The 18,176-nt window shown below is 43.4% G+C and overlaps 1 protein-coding gene across 1 annotated transcript in view; it reads right to left on the bottom strand.

Moving 5' to 3' along the window:
* MACF1 (microtubule actin crosslinking factor 1) overlaps window positions 1-18,176 on the bottom strand; it is a 210,647-nt gene that overhangs the window by 144,337 nt on the left and 48,134 nt on the right. Inside the window, exons 7-15 of the mRNA XM_054691644.1 lie at window positions 4,651-4,817; window positions 3,510-3,622; window positions 3,302-3,408; window positions 2,776-2,895; window positions 2,544-2,639; window positions 1,802-1,929; window positions 1,625-1,718; window positions 1,264-1,418; window positions 298-574 (exon numbers count right to left, since the gene is read on the bottom strand). Coding sequence (XP_054547619.1) covers window positions 298-574; window positions 1,264-1,418; window positions 1,625-1,718; window positions 1,802-1,929; window positions 2,544-2,639; window positions 2,776-2,895; window positions 3,302-3,408; window positions 3,510-3,622; window positions 4,651-4,817 — 1,257 coding nt within the window. The remainder of the gene's footprint in view (window positions 1-297; window positions 575-1,263; window positions 1,419-1,624; window positions 1,719-1,801; window positions 1,930-2,543; window positions 2,640-2,775; window positions 2,896-3,301; window positions 3,409-3,509; window positions 3,623-4,650; window positions 4,818-18,176) is intronic.

Below are 18,176 nucleotides of genomic sequence, written 5' to 3'. Positions count from 1 at the left end.
GAAAACAGAGCCGAGAGTTTCTGTAATTTCCCTTCCAGCTTCACTTAGAACGCAGTTAGCTGACGGGAAGAGTTCCCAAAGGGCTTCTAGTTAGAAAGCCTATGCTAGTCAGTGTGAAATTTTGAAGATTTGAGCTGACCCTATCTGTTTAAAATGTAGGAAGGCGGCTTGGTTCCCAGGCAGCATCAATAATTAAGAGGATTCTATAAAAGGGGCAGAGTGGCCGGGCCTTCCTGGACAATGCTGATGGAGCCCGTAAGGCATGGGGCACGGCACAAGCACCTGGAGCACACCCACCTGCATCTCTTCTACCCAAGACAGCAGCTCATACACAAATCGGAGGTTGCCTTCATCTTCAGAGGAGGAGATAGACACAAGTTCAGCCCGAGTCATGGGCTTTCGGAACCAGGAGGTAGAGGAAGAATGGGTTCCCTTCGTCAAGGGTTCCGCCTTCAGGTGAGTAGTGGTTAAAGTAGAGGGTGGCGCCAATTCAAGTGAAGTGAAATGGCCCTTCCGATACAGGTTCGTGCACTCCAGCCGCAGGGTGACCAGTTCATCCTGCAGGCGCATAACTCTGAAATGGAGGGAGAGATTCAAATCTGCACACATTTTTTAAGACATAAAATATTCCTTATCCATTTGACAAGCATGGGGTAAAAATAAAAATGAGATCATATCCAAAGTATTTTGAAAAAGAAAGTGTTATATGAACGCAAGGTGATATTAACATCTTCATCATTCAGAGTTGTCTTTGAGCAAAATGCCCACCTACAGTGTTAATTGTGGGATGGGGGGCGGGGGGAGCAAACCAATACCTGTTTATAAAACTTCTGAGTGGTATAACAGAACAAACCATGAATTAGGGCTCAAAAGACATGGGTCTCAGTCTGGGTTCTTTACAAACCATGTGACTTTGACAACCTCATCCCCTCTGTGGGTTTTGGTTTCCTCCTCTACGAGAGACGCGCTGGGTCACCAGCAGTTCTAAACCAGATGGGGGACCACACCCCTGCAGGTTACTCCAAAATAAGTGAGGGTGCTGTAAGATGCCTCACTGAGTAGGCATTCCTTAGCGACTTAGCTAGGCAGGGCCTACAATAAGGAAGATGTCCTCCACCACAAGAACTTTCCCACCCCAGATACCTACAGCAACCCCAATGAGACAGCAACTGCTAAGATCCAAGGTATAAGATTCAGTGACTGATTCCTAATCCAAAAGGCTCAGAAGTAAACTCACTCTTGTTTGAGCCCTGTGCTCCTCACCTAAAAGCCAGCTCTTCTAGCTGGTAATAATTCTCATCCCGCAGAATCTGGAGGTCCACCTGCAGCTGCCTGATGAGACCTTCACATTCCTGAATGTACATGACGACGTCTGACTCGCACTGCACCGGTTGCCCTGATTCCAGGTGAGCGGCGTCCTGAGAGAGAAAGGGAGAGTCAGAGTGGGAGGACTCCGTGGCTCCCATCCACCAGGGCCGAGGAGCCAGGGGGCCCACCGCAAGGCCAGGAGCAAGGAAGTAACACGGTTGGATCCCTCAGCTGTTAACTTCAACCACCAGAGCACATGGCGAGACGTGGGAAACAGATGACATAAGCAGCGAGACAGAACAGTCAGAGGACTTACAGCCTGCAGTGTATTCTTAGCTAGTGTCAGTTTTTCTTCACAGTTCAAAGCACCGTTCTGGATTTTGTTTGCAATCTGTAGCAGCAGTTCCAGCCTGAAGAAAGATAAAATCCACAGTCAGGACAGGACTCAAAGAGGCCCAGTAGAACACATCAGACCTTCTAGTTCTGGACCCACCTCTCCACGGCAGGGCGGAGGGATTTTTCCCTCTCCAGCATCTCAATGATGAGCTTTCCCCACTCTTCTTCTACATCATTAGGATGATAACCCTGAGGCAGTTTAATGCGGCCAAATTCAATCCACACCTGTAAAACCAGAGACACTCTTAGTTCACAGACACAGACACACCACGGGACCGTGGTATGTGTTCTCTGGACACAGTGTCTTGTGTCCCTACCCAGTCCCTCAGCGGTGCTTCCTGTTCTCTAATAAGAAAAAAACAACTGAATATTGAGCAGCACCTCACCTTGAGGTGAGAATAGAAAAATCACCTCTAAAATACAGGGACTACCTGTTCTAAATCCTTTGATTCCACCCACATTTTACTTAAATGCAGTCCTGTCAATAACCCTGTTGTGGAATGGTCAAACCCAGCTCTGCGGCTTCTAGTTCTCTGGGAACCAAAATGTAAATGGAAGTCTCTTTTCTTTCCATTTCAGGGAAAGAAATTGTTTCCCTCTGAGAAACAGGAAAATGTGAGATGTCTGAATAAAATGTCTGCCATTTTTTTAATAGGCCCTTTAAAAATATGGCTGGCTCATGCTGCCCCTTTACACAATTGTCAAGACCAGCCTGAGAGTGATGTTAGGTTTGTCACACCCTGAGAGTTTTGCTATTAATGCAGGTGGAGATGAGGACTCGGGGAATCTGTCTAACAAAGAAGGAACAGGGCAAACCAGCAGAGGACATGCTTTCTTACCTCTAACAATTTATATAATTCCTCAATTCTTCCTTTTTCTCTCTCCTTGGCCAGAATTTCTGTTTCTTTGAAGTGTATATATTGGTTATAAAGTGCCTGCAAAATTAACATTTGGTGACTGAATACACACTACCTGGTCCCATTTTTCATATCATCTCAACCAGAAGCCAGCAACAAGTTCTGAAACTTATATCCTAGAATGAATTAATAAAAAAAACCAATTTGACTTTACCTTTAGTTCAACAGGGTTCTGGGGAAAAGATTTATCTGACATCAGTATTGTATGTTGTTTGATCCAGGGAATGAGGGAATCCACTCGGCTTTGGTATTCTTGCCACCTGGAGTCTACTTCCTATTGCCAAAAAGTAGATGTCACATGTCTCTGATTAGCAGTATGCAAAACAATCACTGAGAAAGCAGCGCAGGCCAGCTCAAACCGCATAAAGTACTCTTCCCTCTAATTGCCTAACAGCTGCTCAGTTTAACACTCAGTCCTAGTTTCAAAGCTCCTCAAGGGCTCTCAAGGCAGGATTCAATTTCCTGACTCATAGAACAGTCTATGGTGGACACTACGAAACTAGCCACATCCGGCCTCCTTCCCAGGAACCAAGGACAATGACCATGTATATAAAGATGATGTGGATTTACTTTGCTCTGCACAACAGTGCTCCATCTACAGCGAAGCTGAACAAACATGGTCTGACCATACACTCCACCCAAACAGAGTCAGCAGGTATTTTATGAAAGTGTTCTATTACCGTAGCACTGATCCCTTCTCCACCCTCAGGGACTTTAGGGAAGGCATCATAAATTGAAGACACATAAGTGATTACAGACTTTTCATCTGGAGATGGCACATCCACATCTGAGAGAGAAAGGGTAGGAAATTTCTTAGAACAAAGGGACCTGCCAGAGGAAGGCATGATGACTATATGCCAGATGTGCTCAACTTTGGTCAGTTCTCACCTTCAGCATCCAGTAACCGGGTGACCCCCAGTCTTTCAGCCACTTCGAAAGCCTGTTCCAGATTTTCTCGGTTACTTTGGATCTGTACCCTTTCCATATCTACCAGATCAGGTCTGTAAAAATCCAACAAGGCACATGAAAGGACACCATCTACACATCACATGTGAGGTCACACAGAGTAAACCTTCAAGTACCCAGAGCTGGAAAACACTGAATGAGTTAAAGGGGAAGGCACACAAGGTTACAAATCCCACTTTTAATCACAAACCAGATGCCCACTGCCCCCTAAATCTAACTTACACAACAGCAGGTCTGTTGGATTTCATGGGTAAACTATCATAAACTTGCAGAGTGAGTGAAAATGTGTGTGTTTATGACCACTACGAGGGCAATAAGCTTGATTTTTTTTGTCCCCTGGTGGCACAGGCGGTTGAGTGCAGCACTGTGAAGCTGTCCGTAGCCTCTGGAGTGCCAGTTCAATCCCTGCCACAGCCATGGAGATACCCACATGGCGAGCAGACCTCTCGTCTCGCCCTCTGCTCCCCTCAGCAATGTATTTCAGTCAGTCTGCCTGTTCTGTTCCCCACTCTGTCTTTGGTGGATCCTCTCACCTTCCTGCACATGTGGCCTGTACCCCGATTCTTGTATAAATAAATAAATCTTTTTTTTAAAAAAAAAAAAATTCTATTTCCTCGCTGGTCTCCCTCCAGTCACCTACTGCTCCTCAGCCACTCCAAGCAAGAGCCCATTTCAGGTCCTGTTATGTCCTCCAAAGGAAACACTGATCCTACAGGCCTGCACGGCTCATGGCCTCACCAGAGAGGTCATGTCCATCCACCCTGCCTGAAGCCCAACTCTGCTGCACTCCACCCCTCCACTGGTCTGCCCCGGTATGACAGCACAGCTTTATTTATTGCCTAGAGAGTGGCTAAGCTCCGGGAGAGCAAGAACTTCTGCTGCTTTATTCCCTGCTCCTTGTGCCCAGGGCCTAGAATAATGAGAGTTCGACACATGTTCCTTTTCTAAACGAATCAATCAGAGCCTGAACTGCTGATTGAGGAGAAGAGGTAGCATCATAACTAATTACAAACCAGTGATGAGGAGAAGCACCTCAGGCATACTGAAATGCCACTGTATTTACCGGTATCTGTGAATAAGTGCATTGAACATCTTCCCATCGCTCCAGCAGGAGGAGAAGTTGGTGCATTTAATTCCTGTGTAACCAGCTGTCACCTTCTGGGTCCACAGGAGCAGCTTCTCCTTGGCTGACATGTCTCCTGACTCTCCACTAATGTAGATGTCAGAAATCTGCCAAGAGATGGGACACGGAATGATTTAGTATAAGTGAAATGAGGCCTTTCAACCTTCACTTTTTGATACATTAAGGCTCTTAGAAGTAGAGGGAGAGCTGGCGGCACTTCAAAGAGAGGCTCATTAAAACCCTAAGAGGTCATTTATTCATCTATCAAGTTAGAAAAGTTTTTGTTGTTGTTGTTGTTTTGAATGATACTATCCAGTGTTGGAGAGAATATCTAACGCTGGCTATTCTCATACCTGGGTACAGTTGAAAGCATAAATGACATGACTTCTCTGGATGACTATTTTGAATCAGGAGTCTTAAAATATACAAAACACGATAAACATTATAGCAAAAAGCTAGAATGTAAACTCTAATAAGGGATTACCTGGCTACAAATTATACCACCTACACATGGTAGACTTCTTTGTAGCATTTAAAAAGGTGTGTTTCAGAAAATTTTAATGACAGGGATATGATCATATCTTATAAAAAGAAAAATATGAAAATAACAGAGTAATACTGACTTCTGTATGAGATACAAAATATTTAAATATACACATATACATATATATGCACATAACCTACTTAATGTGACAGATGCATATATGTGGGTGTAAATACACCAAACTAGTAATAAGTTGTCTCTAATTGGTAGCATTATAGGCAATTTATTTCCTATAAATAAACTGATAGAAAATTTTCTGAATTTTCTATATCATATGCATTTTTTCAAGTAAAAAGGAAGTTATTCTAAGAAATCCCCCAAATCTAGCACAGGACCTACTTTAGAGAGATGACAGTATAGGAAGAGAACGTTCAGGTCACTGATTCCACACAGACCTGGATCTGAATCTCAACTTCACCAGTTGCAAGATGGGCCCCAATTATAACCTCTGTGGGAACAGTACTGACCTTTTCAGGGTTGCTGTGATAGTCAGTCATATTCTATAGCAAAGCACCTCGCCCAAAGCAGGGCTGTCTGTGCTCAACGAACAGAATTTCCTTTGTTCTCCTGGTGCAGGAGGTGGTCTTACTTCAGTTCTGTTTGTCTAACTGCCACAGCACCAACAGTCACCATCACCATTTAATTAAATGTTATCATGTATCACTGGCGATAATCTCATTTATTTGATCTTATCTCCCAAAGACTGACTGTAGGTTTCCTGAGAAGCTGGTCCCATAGCTTAACAATCAGAACCATATGAAACTGAGTAGTGGTGACTAGGAGGGTGCACTCCCTGAACCAGACATGTCCCACTGAAAGCGGGAAGCTGTGACAGGACAACCTCCAGCTGTGAGGTCAGAGGCTGTGGTCCCTCCTATCGCCCCGACACCCAGTGCTGCTCCGCTCACATGGTGGTGAGGTAAGATGTTTTAATTAACAATTACTTGATTTATAAATCCAATTTAAAAATAAATGCATTTTAGAGGAAAGCCCACTCTTAACAGCAAACTTAGCAAATTCAAAGCAGTGTATACAATCACAAGGAAGGCTAGTATTAACACCGGTTGCCTCCCTGGAGTAGAACTATAGGTAAACTTCTTTTTTCCAATTTTAAATAATGAGCACATTTCCCTTTTAAATAGTGAAAGCTATAAAATAATCTTTATCAACAAGAAAAAGCATAAGCTTTGAGCCAGACAGATATGCATTTGAATGGAGGTATTTACTAGGAATGTGCCCTCAGGCAAATTACTTAAGTTTCTAATGCCCATATTCACCATATTTAAATAAAATAACTTTCTCATAGGGTCATCATAAGCAATAAGGTGATGTAGATAAAGTATCTCAGGAACTTGCCTTTCCTTCCCATAGTAATAACACAGTATGGCCAGCACAGTTTGTGGGTGGGTACTTTGGGCAGGGAAGGCCCTGGCATGTCAGTATAGTATTTCCCATTGATCCCATCAGATGCAGCACCTGGAAACTAGTAGCCTCCCTGGAGGTAAGTAAGGGGGTGTAATCAACATTAAGGTACCTCCAAGTCTCTGAATATTAAATTTATAAACTTGACTCATAATAAATGAAATTAAACATTAGCAAGAGTTACTTTAAAATCAGAAAAACAATGCCAGAAACGTTAATACTTTATCGAGTATGAAAGAAAGCTACAGCCTAGTAAATCTTACTAAGATACCTGAAGAAAAACTATGGAAACAAAAAAGCATGGAGTCTAGAAAAGAGATGATTAAGAGCTGCCTGTGAGAGAGACTGTGAGAATGATATGGTGTCCAATTAGCAGATTCAAGGATTCTCATCCCTTTGACCGGGACAGATGCAGTTCTAGAGGTGAAATCAGGCTATCAAACTTGGGCGACACTAGTTAGAAAGATCACCCCACAAAAACTATCCTCCACCCACCACTCCTCTGCTCTGGCTCCACGATCACCTGAAGATCTTCAGATTATCATGTGTTCCCCATACAGATATCGTAAAGGAACAAAATGCACTGAGTGGTCAATTCAAATACTCTATCACCTGGCAGTTATAATTCATACTGTAACTTACATCAATCAGTCTCTAGCACATCTTATCAGTAAGTCAATCTTTTAAAACTTAATCAACTCTAAGCACACTGAAAAACAATGAGCTACCTACAGACTTGCAAAGCTGAGGCCCAAACAATGAACCCTGGGGCCCAAGCCCTTAGCCTGGGAATCAGGTTAGACAGCCCCGCCCTAGTACCAATTCTAACCCAGTTCCATTTCCAGGGGCTTATTTCAGTGGCCACCCAGTACTGACATATCTGATACTTTCATTGTTGCTACTACACATACCAATGGGAGTAAGGAATAGATCTGCTGAAGTGAAAAGGATAGAACTTGAGTAAGCAAAATGAAATCTGAGTATGAGTTCTTCACCCAAAAAAGAAATTGAGTTGTATGTTCAGAAAAACCAGTCAATGTGATGGGGCTGACCAGTCCAACACAGTATCTGTGTACACAGCACTGAGAACAGTTCCATGAAAAGCTTTACTTCCAATTTTCCACACAGTTGTAATGTGACACAAATGTTTGGTTCTCCCAGAAAAAGGGAAAATGCCCTCTTTGGATCAGGGTGTGGCCTAGATTGTGAACTGGATGAGAAAATGGGATTATTGTCACAACCATCTCAGTATTTCAAGTTGGCTTGTGTCCATCTCCTGACAAAAGTACACAACCCTGTCCTGGGCTATGCAGAAGCTTTCACCTCAATCCCCCAAATGCAGAATTTAGCCTCAGTGTCAGGCAGCTTTCTCCCTCATCTGGATTTTTAAGAGGAAGTCACTTGGAGGGAGGATAGTCTTAGTGCCATCCCAGAGATGAAGCACATCTGCCTGGATTCTAATTCAACCCACATTTCTCAAGGCTTGATTAATTCCTCTTCTGAAGCATACCTAGAAACTTAATGTTTCTTAATAACTCAGTATTTACTGAACAAGACCTCCTCTTGTGCATAATACTATACTAGACACCATGAAGAACAAAAAAAGTCATGCACCATTTATATATTCAGTTTTTTCTTAAGCAACCACTATGGTCTAGGAGCTGTGCTTGAGTTCTTGGTATCTCAAGGTAAAAACACAATCTCAGGTCTCAAGAGCAAAAATTGATAAAGAAAAGCAAGTAACCCAAATTTGTAATGCCAAGAAACTTCTTGCCCAGAGGACATCCATGCTGAGTTTTAAAATATAAGTTGAAGTTAGCCAGGAGAAACAAAATAACAGACAAGCATGACGTAAAAGAAATTAGCTGAGACATGCCATACCTAACTGAAATAAGATTACCCCAAATGGAAGACATTTCCAAACTTTTCCAAATGACAATAGAGAAATGAAAGAAGAATAGAGGAAGGGAAGTTTTGTGGCCCTGTTGAACACACAAACTTCTAAGAATTTATTTACACATAAGCATATATTTAAAATTAAGCAGTATATATAATGCATTAATTTAATATTGCTTTTTCCACCTTTACATTTAACATAAACCATGTTACTCAAATCCTTTACATGTATTCTTGATGTTAATGTCCTTTTCAACAATAAAGCTACTTTTTAAGATGATAAAGCTATTTTTTGAATGAGTTTTATAGAAAATATCACATATATTTCTTTTTAAAACTTCTGAGATATAACAGCAGTTTTCTGAATCCATGCTGTCACAAGAAATTTCATCCACAGCCCTAAGAATCCAGCTGTGTAATACTGGATCAGTTATTCATGCATTCGTTTATTCTATTGGTGTTCATGATTTCTAATAATGTGACCACTTGGGTATGTGTTTTATAAATAATGTAATTTTTTTTAAAGTTTTTAAGACTAAGACTTATATACAATTATATTAAACATTTCAAATTAGGAGATTATGTTTCCAAGATTAAGTAAAATGTTCTCAGTTTTTGGTTTCTCATTTTTGTTTAAACAATTATATCAGTTGATATCTATAAAAATTGATGTCAATTGAATTAGTAGATGGTGACAGCAAATTCATTTATCCTTTTTCATGACCTGACTCTAATATCACTGATAGCCCAACAACAAGAAAGATTTTATTAAAGGGCAAATATTAAGATATCCCTGAAGGCTAGTTTCTGGAGGAAAAAAAAATCTTACTTTATATTTCCTAAAGAAGCATGATCAAAACTCATTATGGAAGCATGCTGTAGAACAAAGAAAAAGAAAAGAAGTCCAAATAGAAAGTATTAGGTGTAAACAAAGACTGGAAGTTGAAATAAGCTGAAGCAGCAATAAGAGAGTTATAGAGTTAAGACAGGAATGTTCAAACTGGGAACTAATGCAGGAGAAAAGATCAGACAGATTATGGAGGGGTTGGAATACCAGGCTGAGGAGTTCAGACTGAAGTCTGATGTCTCAAAGAATGAGACTAGATGTAATGAGCAAATAGATACTTGATACTCATGTCCTGAAGTTTCTGGCTGACCTTACCCCACCACAGAAGGCATCAGACTTTGAAAGTTTCATTCAGGAAGCAAGTGAGCACACAGGGCAGTTCATTAGAAATGCCTGGTTAGAGGCATCTAATGTTCATTACCAACTTCAGAGACAGGAAAGGTCAGAGGTGCCCCTTTCATATTCAGAGTCCTCAAGTCTCCCTAGGGGATACAACTAGGCTAGGAATCCTAGGTCATTTTTGGGCATTTTTTCAAATCTAAATATGGGTGTTTTTTCAATTCTAAATCTTATTAAACTATTCTCCAAATAACAGTGCCAATTTATACTTCCACCCACAGGGCATGAAGAGGTTTTTCCACCATTCTACATACTCGCCTACATTTGGTATTTTCAGACTTTTTATTTTCTGCCAATCTGATGGGTGTAAAGTGGTATTTTATTGTTTTGCTTGTATCTCTGATTGCTATGAGAAAGACTCATGTGTACAGGCACTAGGTTTCTCTTGTGAACTGTTTATTCCCGGGATTTCCCCTATTTTTCTATTAGGGTATCTACTTTTTCTTGTTTACTTGTAGAACTTCCACATTAGTAACTAATAATTATTATATTTTACTTGTATTATTAATTCAGTAATTCTCACAACCCCACAGAGCATATACTATTCTTTTCTTTAATTTACAAATGAGGAGACTGCCTCATTGAAGTTAAGTAACTTGCCACAGGGTAGACTTTTGTAAGTAGTAGAGCTAGAATTCAAACTCAGCTGACCTGGCTCTGTATTCTTAATCACTTCACCTAATATGTCATACATTCTGGATAATAATTCTTTTTTAGTATCTGTATTATATAATAATTTTATCATTATTTTCTGGACTTTCCCTTTGAAGTGGAAATTTTCAAATATGTAAAAAAGAGAGAATGGTATAATGAAGCCCGAGGAACCTCATCACCCAGTTTCAACCATTATCAAGTCATAGCTGACCTTGTTTCATCTATACTTCACCCTCCCCTATTATTATTTTTTTTTAAGATTTATTAATTTATTTATAGAAGCGCTGGGTACAGTCAGAAGCGCAGGAGGGTGAGAGAATTCACCAGAGCCAGAGCTGGGAGCAGAGCAGGCAGAAGGACCGAGGTACACTGCTGAGGGGAGCAGCGGGTGGCAGGAGAGGTCTGCGCGCCATGTGGGACCCTCCTCCTGTGGCCGGGGAGCAGCCGGGGATCGAACCGGCACCGCGGAGGCTTCGGGCAGCTTCGCAAGCCAGCGCTCAACTGTTGCGCCACCAGGGAGGCCCCCCTCCCCTATTATTATAAAGCAAATCCCACACACATCATTTTCCCCCATAAACACTTCTTCATGTATCTCTAAAATTAAGGAATCCTTCTTCATTTTTTAAAAATAACCACACTACTATTTTTACACCTAAAAAACAATGGTGACTTTTTAGTAATATTTTTAAATAAGTAAAATATTTTGGAGAAGAAAAAAATCCTTTCTTAAACAAATTTATTACTGTAACTTTAACTGCTATATTGCTCTGTAGCATCAGCTGGTTAGTTCTGCTTTCTGCTTGCAATACAAAGCCAATATTAGTTTTTAAAAAAAAAAAAACTCCCTATAATTAAAGAGGAGAAATGGGAAATGGATACTTGTAAACTGAAAAGGCTGAGCCTAGAAAATAATATACCAACCGTTATCTTTCCCATCACTTCTAGCACCCAACGTTATCTGACTATTCACCCGAAATTGTAGGGACTCTAAGGGTTGTGGCAGGAACACTGATAAAGAGCCAAACACTTCATTCAACAGAATCCACTAGCGGTGTGGGCAGGAAGCCGGCACTGTGAGCCGAAAATTTTCAACAATTTTCCTTATTCCAATGAGCTATTTCTATTATGGCTACTGATGGCAGCTGGAGTAGAGGGTCTTTGTCTGACATCAAAGTACAATTGTACTCCCATCCACCTTCATTCTAAACCTGTCTTGTCACCTGACCTCTGTCATCCTGCTTCTGTGTTAACTATTTCCTGACATCAACTCTGCAGGTGAACAGGAAAGCAGACCATTTGTTTTCTATTATCTAAGCCCTTCAGCAACAATCAGAACCAGTTTCCATTTCCCTCTATCCTGAAAGGAATGAAACCTATTAGGAAGTCTGTGTCCAGCTTGGCCCCACTTCCACCAGCAGGCCCTGGAGTGATCTGCTGGCAGCCTGAGTTATGCCAAGGACAGGAACCAACTTGGTATACTTGGAACTTGAATGATCTCCTGAGAAGACTTACTATTCTGACATATTGAAAACAAAACAAGCACCTAAAACAAAAAAGCCAACCCTGCTGAGCCACCAGCTGGGCTCCTCTTTAGGAAGGCACTGGTGTGAGGGGAGCAGCAGATGCTGCTCTGACCCTGCGCTCTGGGTCCTCACACTCAGCAGCAGGAACACGTGCCTAAGACTCATGCAGGTTCAGGAGGCTTGTGCTGTGGGGATGGCTGCCTGTATCTCTGGCTGCTGCTGGCCTCATGGCCTTGCTTGGAGGAGGGATTCCCTGAAGACAGTTCCTTCAGAGACCACTGAGGGTTTCAGGGTCCATGGTCTCAGGACTTTCATCCTAAAGGGATTTCACACTTATCTTGCTAAGTTCCTTGTCATCTGTCTTATGGATGATCAGTCTGTGGTCTCCACGCCACAGGATGGATGCAGAGCCTCAGAAATGAGTGAGTTGTGTGAGCTAACACTCAGTCACTTAGTGTTTCAGCCGGAGCTATAGAGTGGTCTGGCTGTGTCTGCCTCCACATACCTGTTTGATTTGCATACTGAACAGCAAAGGAATCGCACTACTGTCCTTACTGTCAAACTATACAGTCATGGCCCAAATGTCTCCCACCAATCTCTCCTAGAAGGCTCCTCACTGGGTCCAGCACATACTAAAAGCACCATGGTCACCAGTGGTCCATCATCTAGAACTGATTTATACCAGGGGGCCTTAAAATTTTATATTCTAAATTCTGAAAACCTCCCCCTCAATTATGAGCATACACCCTAAACCATAATAATGCCGCCACAACTTCATGTTCAACATCACTGGTATCATAGGAGCAACCAGTTCACTGGCTGGTTTTAACCCCAAGCCATTCCATAAAAAGATAAAGGCTGACTTGGACATCCCCTCTTACTGATGAAATGCAAACACTTGTATATCCCACTCAGCAGCCTCACTGCCTCCCTGTCCACCTGCACACGTACATGTAAGTGCTCACCCACATGGACGCACATGCACACACGCACGCAACTTATTTTATATGGAAAAGCCCAAAGCAGCCTCATGCCCAACCATAAAATAAATACTTTTTAATGACCACTTTTTCCTCTAACTGTTAAGAGTCTCCAAACTCTATAATAACAAAGGGCACTGTGATAGGCTTATCCATGAGGGGAAAGTTGCCCCCAAGAAGGACCTTTTAAGGACCATCTGCTTAAAATCTGTCCCTCTCTCTTCCACCTCCTGCTATCAGTGACGAGCAGGGCTCTGGGGCACACCATGTCTGCTCTGCAACATCAGACTGCAGGGTGGCTGCCACAGCCCTAGCAAAGACATGCCTTATTTCATCTTCCACCTCCTGTGGCACTGGGATCCTGAACTTTTCATTTCTTCTGCTGCAGAGGCCGATATGCCAAGGACAGTTCCTCAGCCACAGGTGAATTATAACTTCAGCCACCTACACAGTCACACACCCACTCCTGTGCGGACAGGGTCTTGCTGAGTCCTCCTCCCCTCCCAGTTTCCAGATCTCCTGAATTCTCACTTACTCCTTGACACTAAAATATATTCACAACACACCCCCCAGTCCCCACCATCCCTACCACCTATGCCTCAATATGTACCCCACGAACAAAAACTTGTTAAAGCCAAAAGCAAGTCAATCAGAAAACAAACTTCTTGTAGCCTTGAACCTTCACACTGCCCTAACCCTGCCCCCCACTACTCTCCGGATAGTTCTGTGCCCCTCTCCTCTACTGCTAGATTAGGAAGAAAAGGAGGAAGCCCTCTCCACCTATACAAATACTGAATGAATGTTGTCATTAGCGTGTCTCCACGGGAGTAGGATTGCATCAGCTCTAGTAAGAACGCCGCTCTCCACGGGAGAGCAGCAACCACACGGGTGATCACAGCTCAACCCTCGACATTCCTCATCCACACCCATTTCAGAGATTCAGGTAGGTCTCCCCACCAACCTTTGTGCGGCACTGAGACTTCTTGTCGCAGATAAGTCTGATAAACAGACTGGCCTGAGAGGAAATACTACCTAGAACGGCACCTTGAGAGATAACCCCACTAGATAGCTCAAGCAATTAAGCTGCAAGGTTACCCAGAATCAAGGAGTCCCCAGAGACCACAGAACTTGGCTTCAAGCATCAAGGGGCAAACCTGAAATAGCCTCCGCTTGCCAAGCCCCAGAAGTCTCTAGTTCTCAGTGCCTGACACTGGGGCACATCTGAGGAGAAGCAACAAGATCTTCACTGTTCACCGCACTCTAGTGAGTTTGAGGGCCAGGAATCCAAACTGCTGTTTGATGATCCCTCGAACACGCCCACCTACCTCCTCCAGACACCATGATGGTATGTGGCTTGCCTCCAAAGAAGTGGTGCCATCCTCTTCTGAGAAGGACATGGAACTCTTTTCAGGTTCTGTAGGCTGGATCCCATGGAAATGTGGCCCATCACTGCCATAGCCAGAGGAGGAGGGCAAAATGCTCATAGTGGTGCCACTGAAGGAGAGATCACTCTGAGAAGTAGGCACTCTGGGATGCTGGGGGGGCACTCGACCCATGTGGGCAAGCTCTTGGCGCCTGTGGCCTCTTGACCGGTCCAGGAGTGATGAAGGAACAGAACGTTCTGCAATCCAGGAACCTGGCTGAGGGGCACTTAAAATACCCTTGTTTTCTCCCCCAACACTCCGGCCTTCTGAAAGTTGGTTTGGGTTTCCAGTGCCAGTGGGGTCTGTCCTGGGGAAAGTGCTGCTCCGAAACCCAAGCCGAGCTTCTCCTTTCTTCGCTGCAGTTTCTCCCTGCAAAGGCAGGAGCACAGCCCGGCTGCTGCAGGATGCTGTCCTCGGGAATTCCACCAGTTGGCTGACTGACTTCTCGCAGTTCCTTTCTGCTGGGTTATCAAGCAGGTGAGCGATGACAGTCATTCCCTCTTCCTGGGAATCCCAGACCCCTCCAGCAAGTGATGACTCATTCTCTAACAAAAGGTGAGCAGTCTGGATCTCCCCTTGGAATCTCTCCTTCACCTGCACGATCATTCCCTGATCTCCCAACGCTGAGGTGGGGGCCAAGTCTCCAGGTAGTAAGATGTCTGGGGGGGGATGCTCCGCCCCTCCCACTCCTTCCTTCTTTCCAAGACTCACTGTTAACTTCGTTAATGTTTCCGTCTCTTCAGTGACTCCAGTTCCTTCCGAGGGTTCTTCCTCGTGGGATACCTCAGGAGTAGAGGTTTTTTTCCCCCTCCACTTCCTTCTGAACCGAACCCTTTTCTTAGGAGATAAGGGAGCCTTCTCAGGAACAGCTACTGAATCTTTTGGCTCCTTAACACAGCCCAGTGAATTTCCCATCGCTTTCCTCTCCTAATCTCAGCAAAAACGCAGCTAAGCCAGTTCTGGGGTGCCAGAGAAAGCCCAACCTTGGCTTCATCGGATTAGATGCACATTTAAAAACATGCACTGTGCCGGCAATGCCTCCAATTCCTTCTTGCTCCCTCCCCGCCTCTCTCTGTCTCTCCCAGCCGCTGCCGATTCAGACAGCCATCTTACAGGCTCAGAGCTGCAACAAGACAAATTCAAAGCATCTCACTGCAGTTCAGAAATCACTTGACCTAAAAGCAGACAGAAACCGGATTGGCTGCAGCTTCCTCTCTCCAAATATGAGGTAATTGGAGCACTGCCCTCCGTAACACAAACAGAAAGCAAAAAGGAGCTAGAAACCAGGGGAGGGGAGAAATGAGGGAGGGTGAGAAGGAGGGGGGAACTGTAAGAGTAAATGGAAAAGGGAGGGGGAAAGAAGAGAGGCCCTGGGAGAAGGTAAGGAGAAGGAAGGAGGAGGAGAAAGAGGTAAAAGCAAACCAGCACTGGCTGGAGACAACCCGCCTAGAAGGGCCACAATGAACCAAGGCTGCAATTATGGCTCCCAAACTCTGAGAGAAGATAGATTCCAATTGTTGCACCAAGGTGTCCGAAAGAAAATATCAAGCAAGATGTGTGTATGTGTGTGTGTTCTCAATTTTTCAGATCAGAAACAATAAAATTATTTTGATCAGATCATCACCAAAAGAGAAACCAAAGCCTAATCCTCATAGTAAAAAAAAAAAAAAAAAAAAATTTGAGGTTTTAAAAATCTAGCCCCCTGCAGCATTTATTTCTCACATTCCCCCCAAAAAGAGAATGATCTGCTAATTGTGCTGGCCAATAACACAAAGAAAAATCCTAGAAATCCGTTTTGAGTACAGTACATGAAAGCTAGGTAAACGGATACCACTTCCAAATACAACAGAAAAGCAATGTCTCTGTGAACAATAATTGACAGAAATGCTTAGCAGTGGTTACTGAGGTTGTTACTAGTCTAGCTAACATTTTTCAGTATTAGTTATATGCCAAGCAATGTGCTAAACTATGCATTATCTTGTTCAATTTTTATAGTAATCATGAGGTCAAAACGATTATTTTACATTTTACAGGTAAACTGAGGTTTAAGAAAAATGATTAATTTGCTCAAGAGCACACAACTGGTAAGTGGAAAAGCCACAACATGAACTCCTGTTTAAGACTTCACTTCAACCCATGTTACACTACCTTCCAGCTGAGGCAGGGAGGGACGTCTATACACAGTTAGGTAAAACAGGAAGATCCCCCACTGTTCTGAATAGCCAAGTAGACTCACATGGATCAAGAGCTCAAGCAATCAGATAACATTGCTATTTGGGAGTAAGAAAGGAATTTGCTAAAATGAGGTCCAGGTGGTTTTCACTCCAATTGCAGTAGGGCAGGAAGTTTGAATTATAAGTATACAGAGTTGGAGTGAAAAATCACCCTGTTATGTCAGCAGGACTCCCCCACCACAATTTTAATTTTTTTTACAGTGCCTGACAGATGAAATAACACCACAGGCCAAAGGGCTCTGAATGGCATGGAAGGAAAGAGATTGTGTGAGATTCTTCCCTGCCACAGCTCTTGATATGAGACCAAAAGGATCCACAGCACGCAGACCTGAAAAATGTCCTCCACAACGGGAAAGCAGTGAGAGGTCTTGAAGAAGTAGTGCCTACAATACAGGGAGAGAACCTACTACCGGCCCCCCCTGCAGTGGGTACTTTTCCTCACGGCTAGCTGCAGAGCTGCAGCACCAGCTCGTTGGAGACACAGACCACAGGAAAGCTTTCAGTGAGCAAGACATCTAACATTACAACGTAAACTCTATATAGGCAGGCACCAGGCCTTCCGTCTCCAAAGTAGAGAAATGGAACTACACAACTTCTAGGTGGCATTGAATTTTATTAATGAATACAAGCCTGCATTTTATTAATGAAATACAAGCAAACCAAATCCTTGAAACGGATCCACTCAGGGGGAAGGGACACAGCTGCTGAACACAGCCTTCTCTGGAAGCCTGTCGGAAGCTGACGTATTTACTTCTGGGGGCCTTTTCTTTTTCAAACTTCTGCTTATGTGGGAAAATCAGGCCTTCGTTTCCTGCTCCAGAGAAAAGCTGGTCTGGGAAAGGAGCAGGGGGTTCCAGTAAGGTAGATCTAGGTTCAAGCCCCAGTTGGGTTAACTTAGCAAGTTAACTTACTAGATGATTCAGTGCTCTTTGTAAAATGCAGACTCGGCCACTTACAAAGGCTGTAAAGAGGGATAATGAGATAATGGCCATAAAGTACCTGGTTCAGTACCTGATCTAGATTAAGTCCCTTTTCTTCCCATCCATTCCTGGAGCTAAAAGCTGCAAGATACTTCACCAACCAGGCCCTGATATACTTTTCTTCTTGACAAGTTTCCAAAGAAAATAGATATGTTCCAAGGTTCAACATGTGAAACTTGTTTTTTCTTCATCAGAAGAGCCTGCACTGTTTTACCATGTAGGTTAACTTACTTCCACAGGTAAGCTAACTCTGGTTACCAGGACTTCTGCCCGCACTTTTCCCGCAGCCAGCCTGGGTTCTTAAACACATAGCTGGCTGCCTTCTGGAAGGCAGACCTTCAAGCCCTACCTCCCCCATTCTTCATGCCATCTCCCTTGGTTTCCTCTAGTTAGCTCCTTACTGCCCCTAAATGTCTCACAGAGCGAGCCACAGTAAAAGACTCCAGAGTGAAAGTTACTCACTCATTCCACAAACATGAATGGTGCCTCATTTCCATGCCAAGCACAACATGCCAGAAAGTGCACAAACATGGAAACCTCAAGTAGACCCAGCTAAGAGCGCT

The sequence above is a fragment of the Talpa occidentalis genome, unplaced genomic scaffold (assembly GCF_014898055.3).
Source record: "Talpa occidentalis isolate TD23 unplaced genomic scaffold, MPIMG_talOcc4v2.1 talOcc4.9, whole genome shotgun sequence".
NCBI lineage: Eukaryota > Metazoa > Chordata > Mammalia > Eulipotyphla > Talpidae > Talpa > Talpa occidentalis.
Note: the sequence above shows the minus strand (reverse complement) of the source record. Positions and strands in the feature narration are given on the sequence as shown.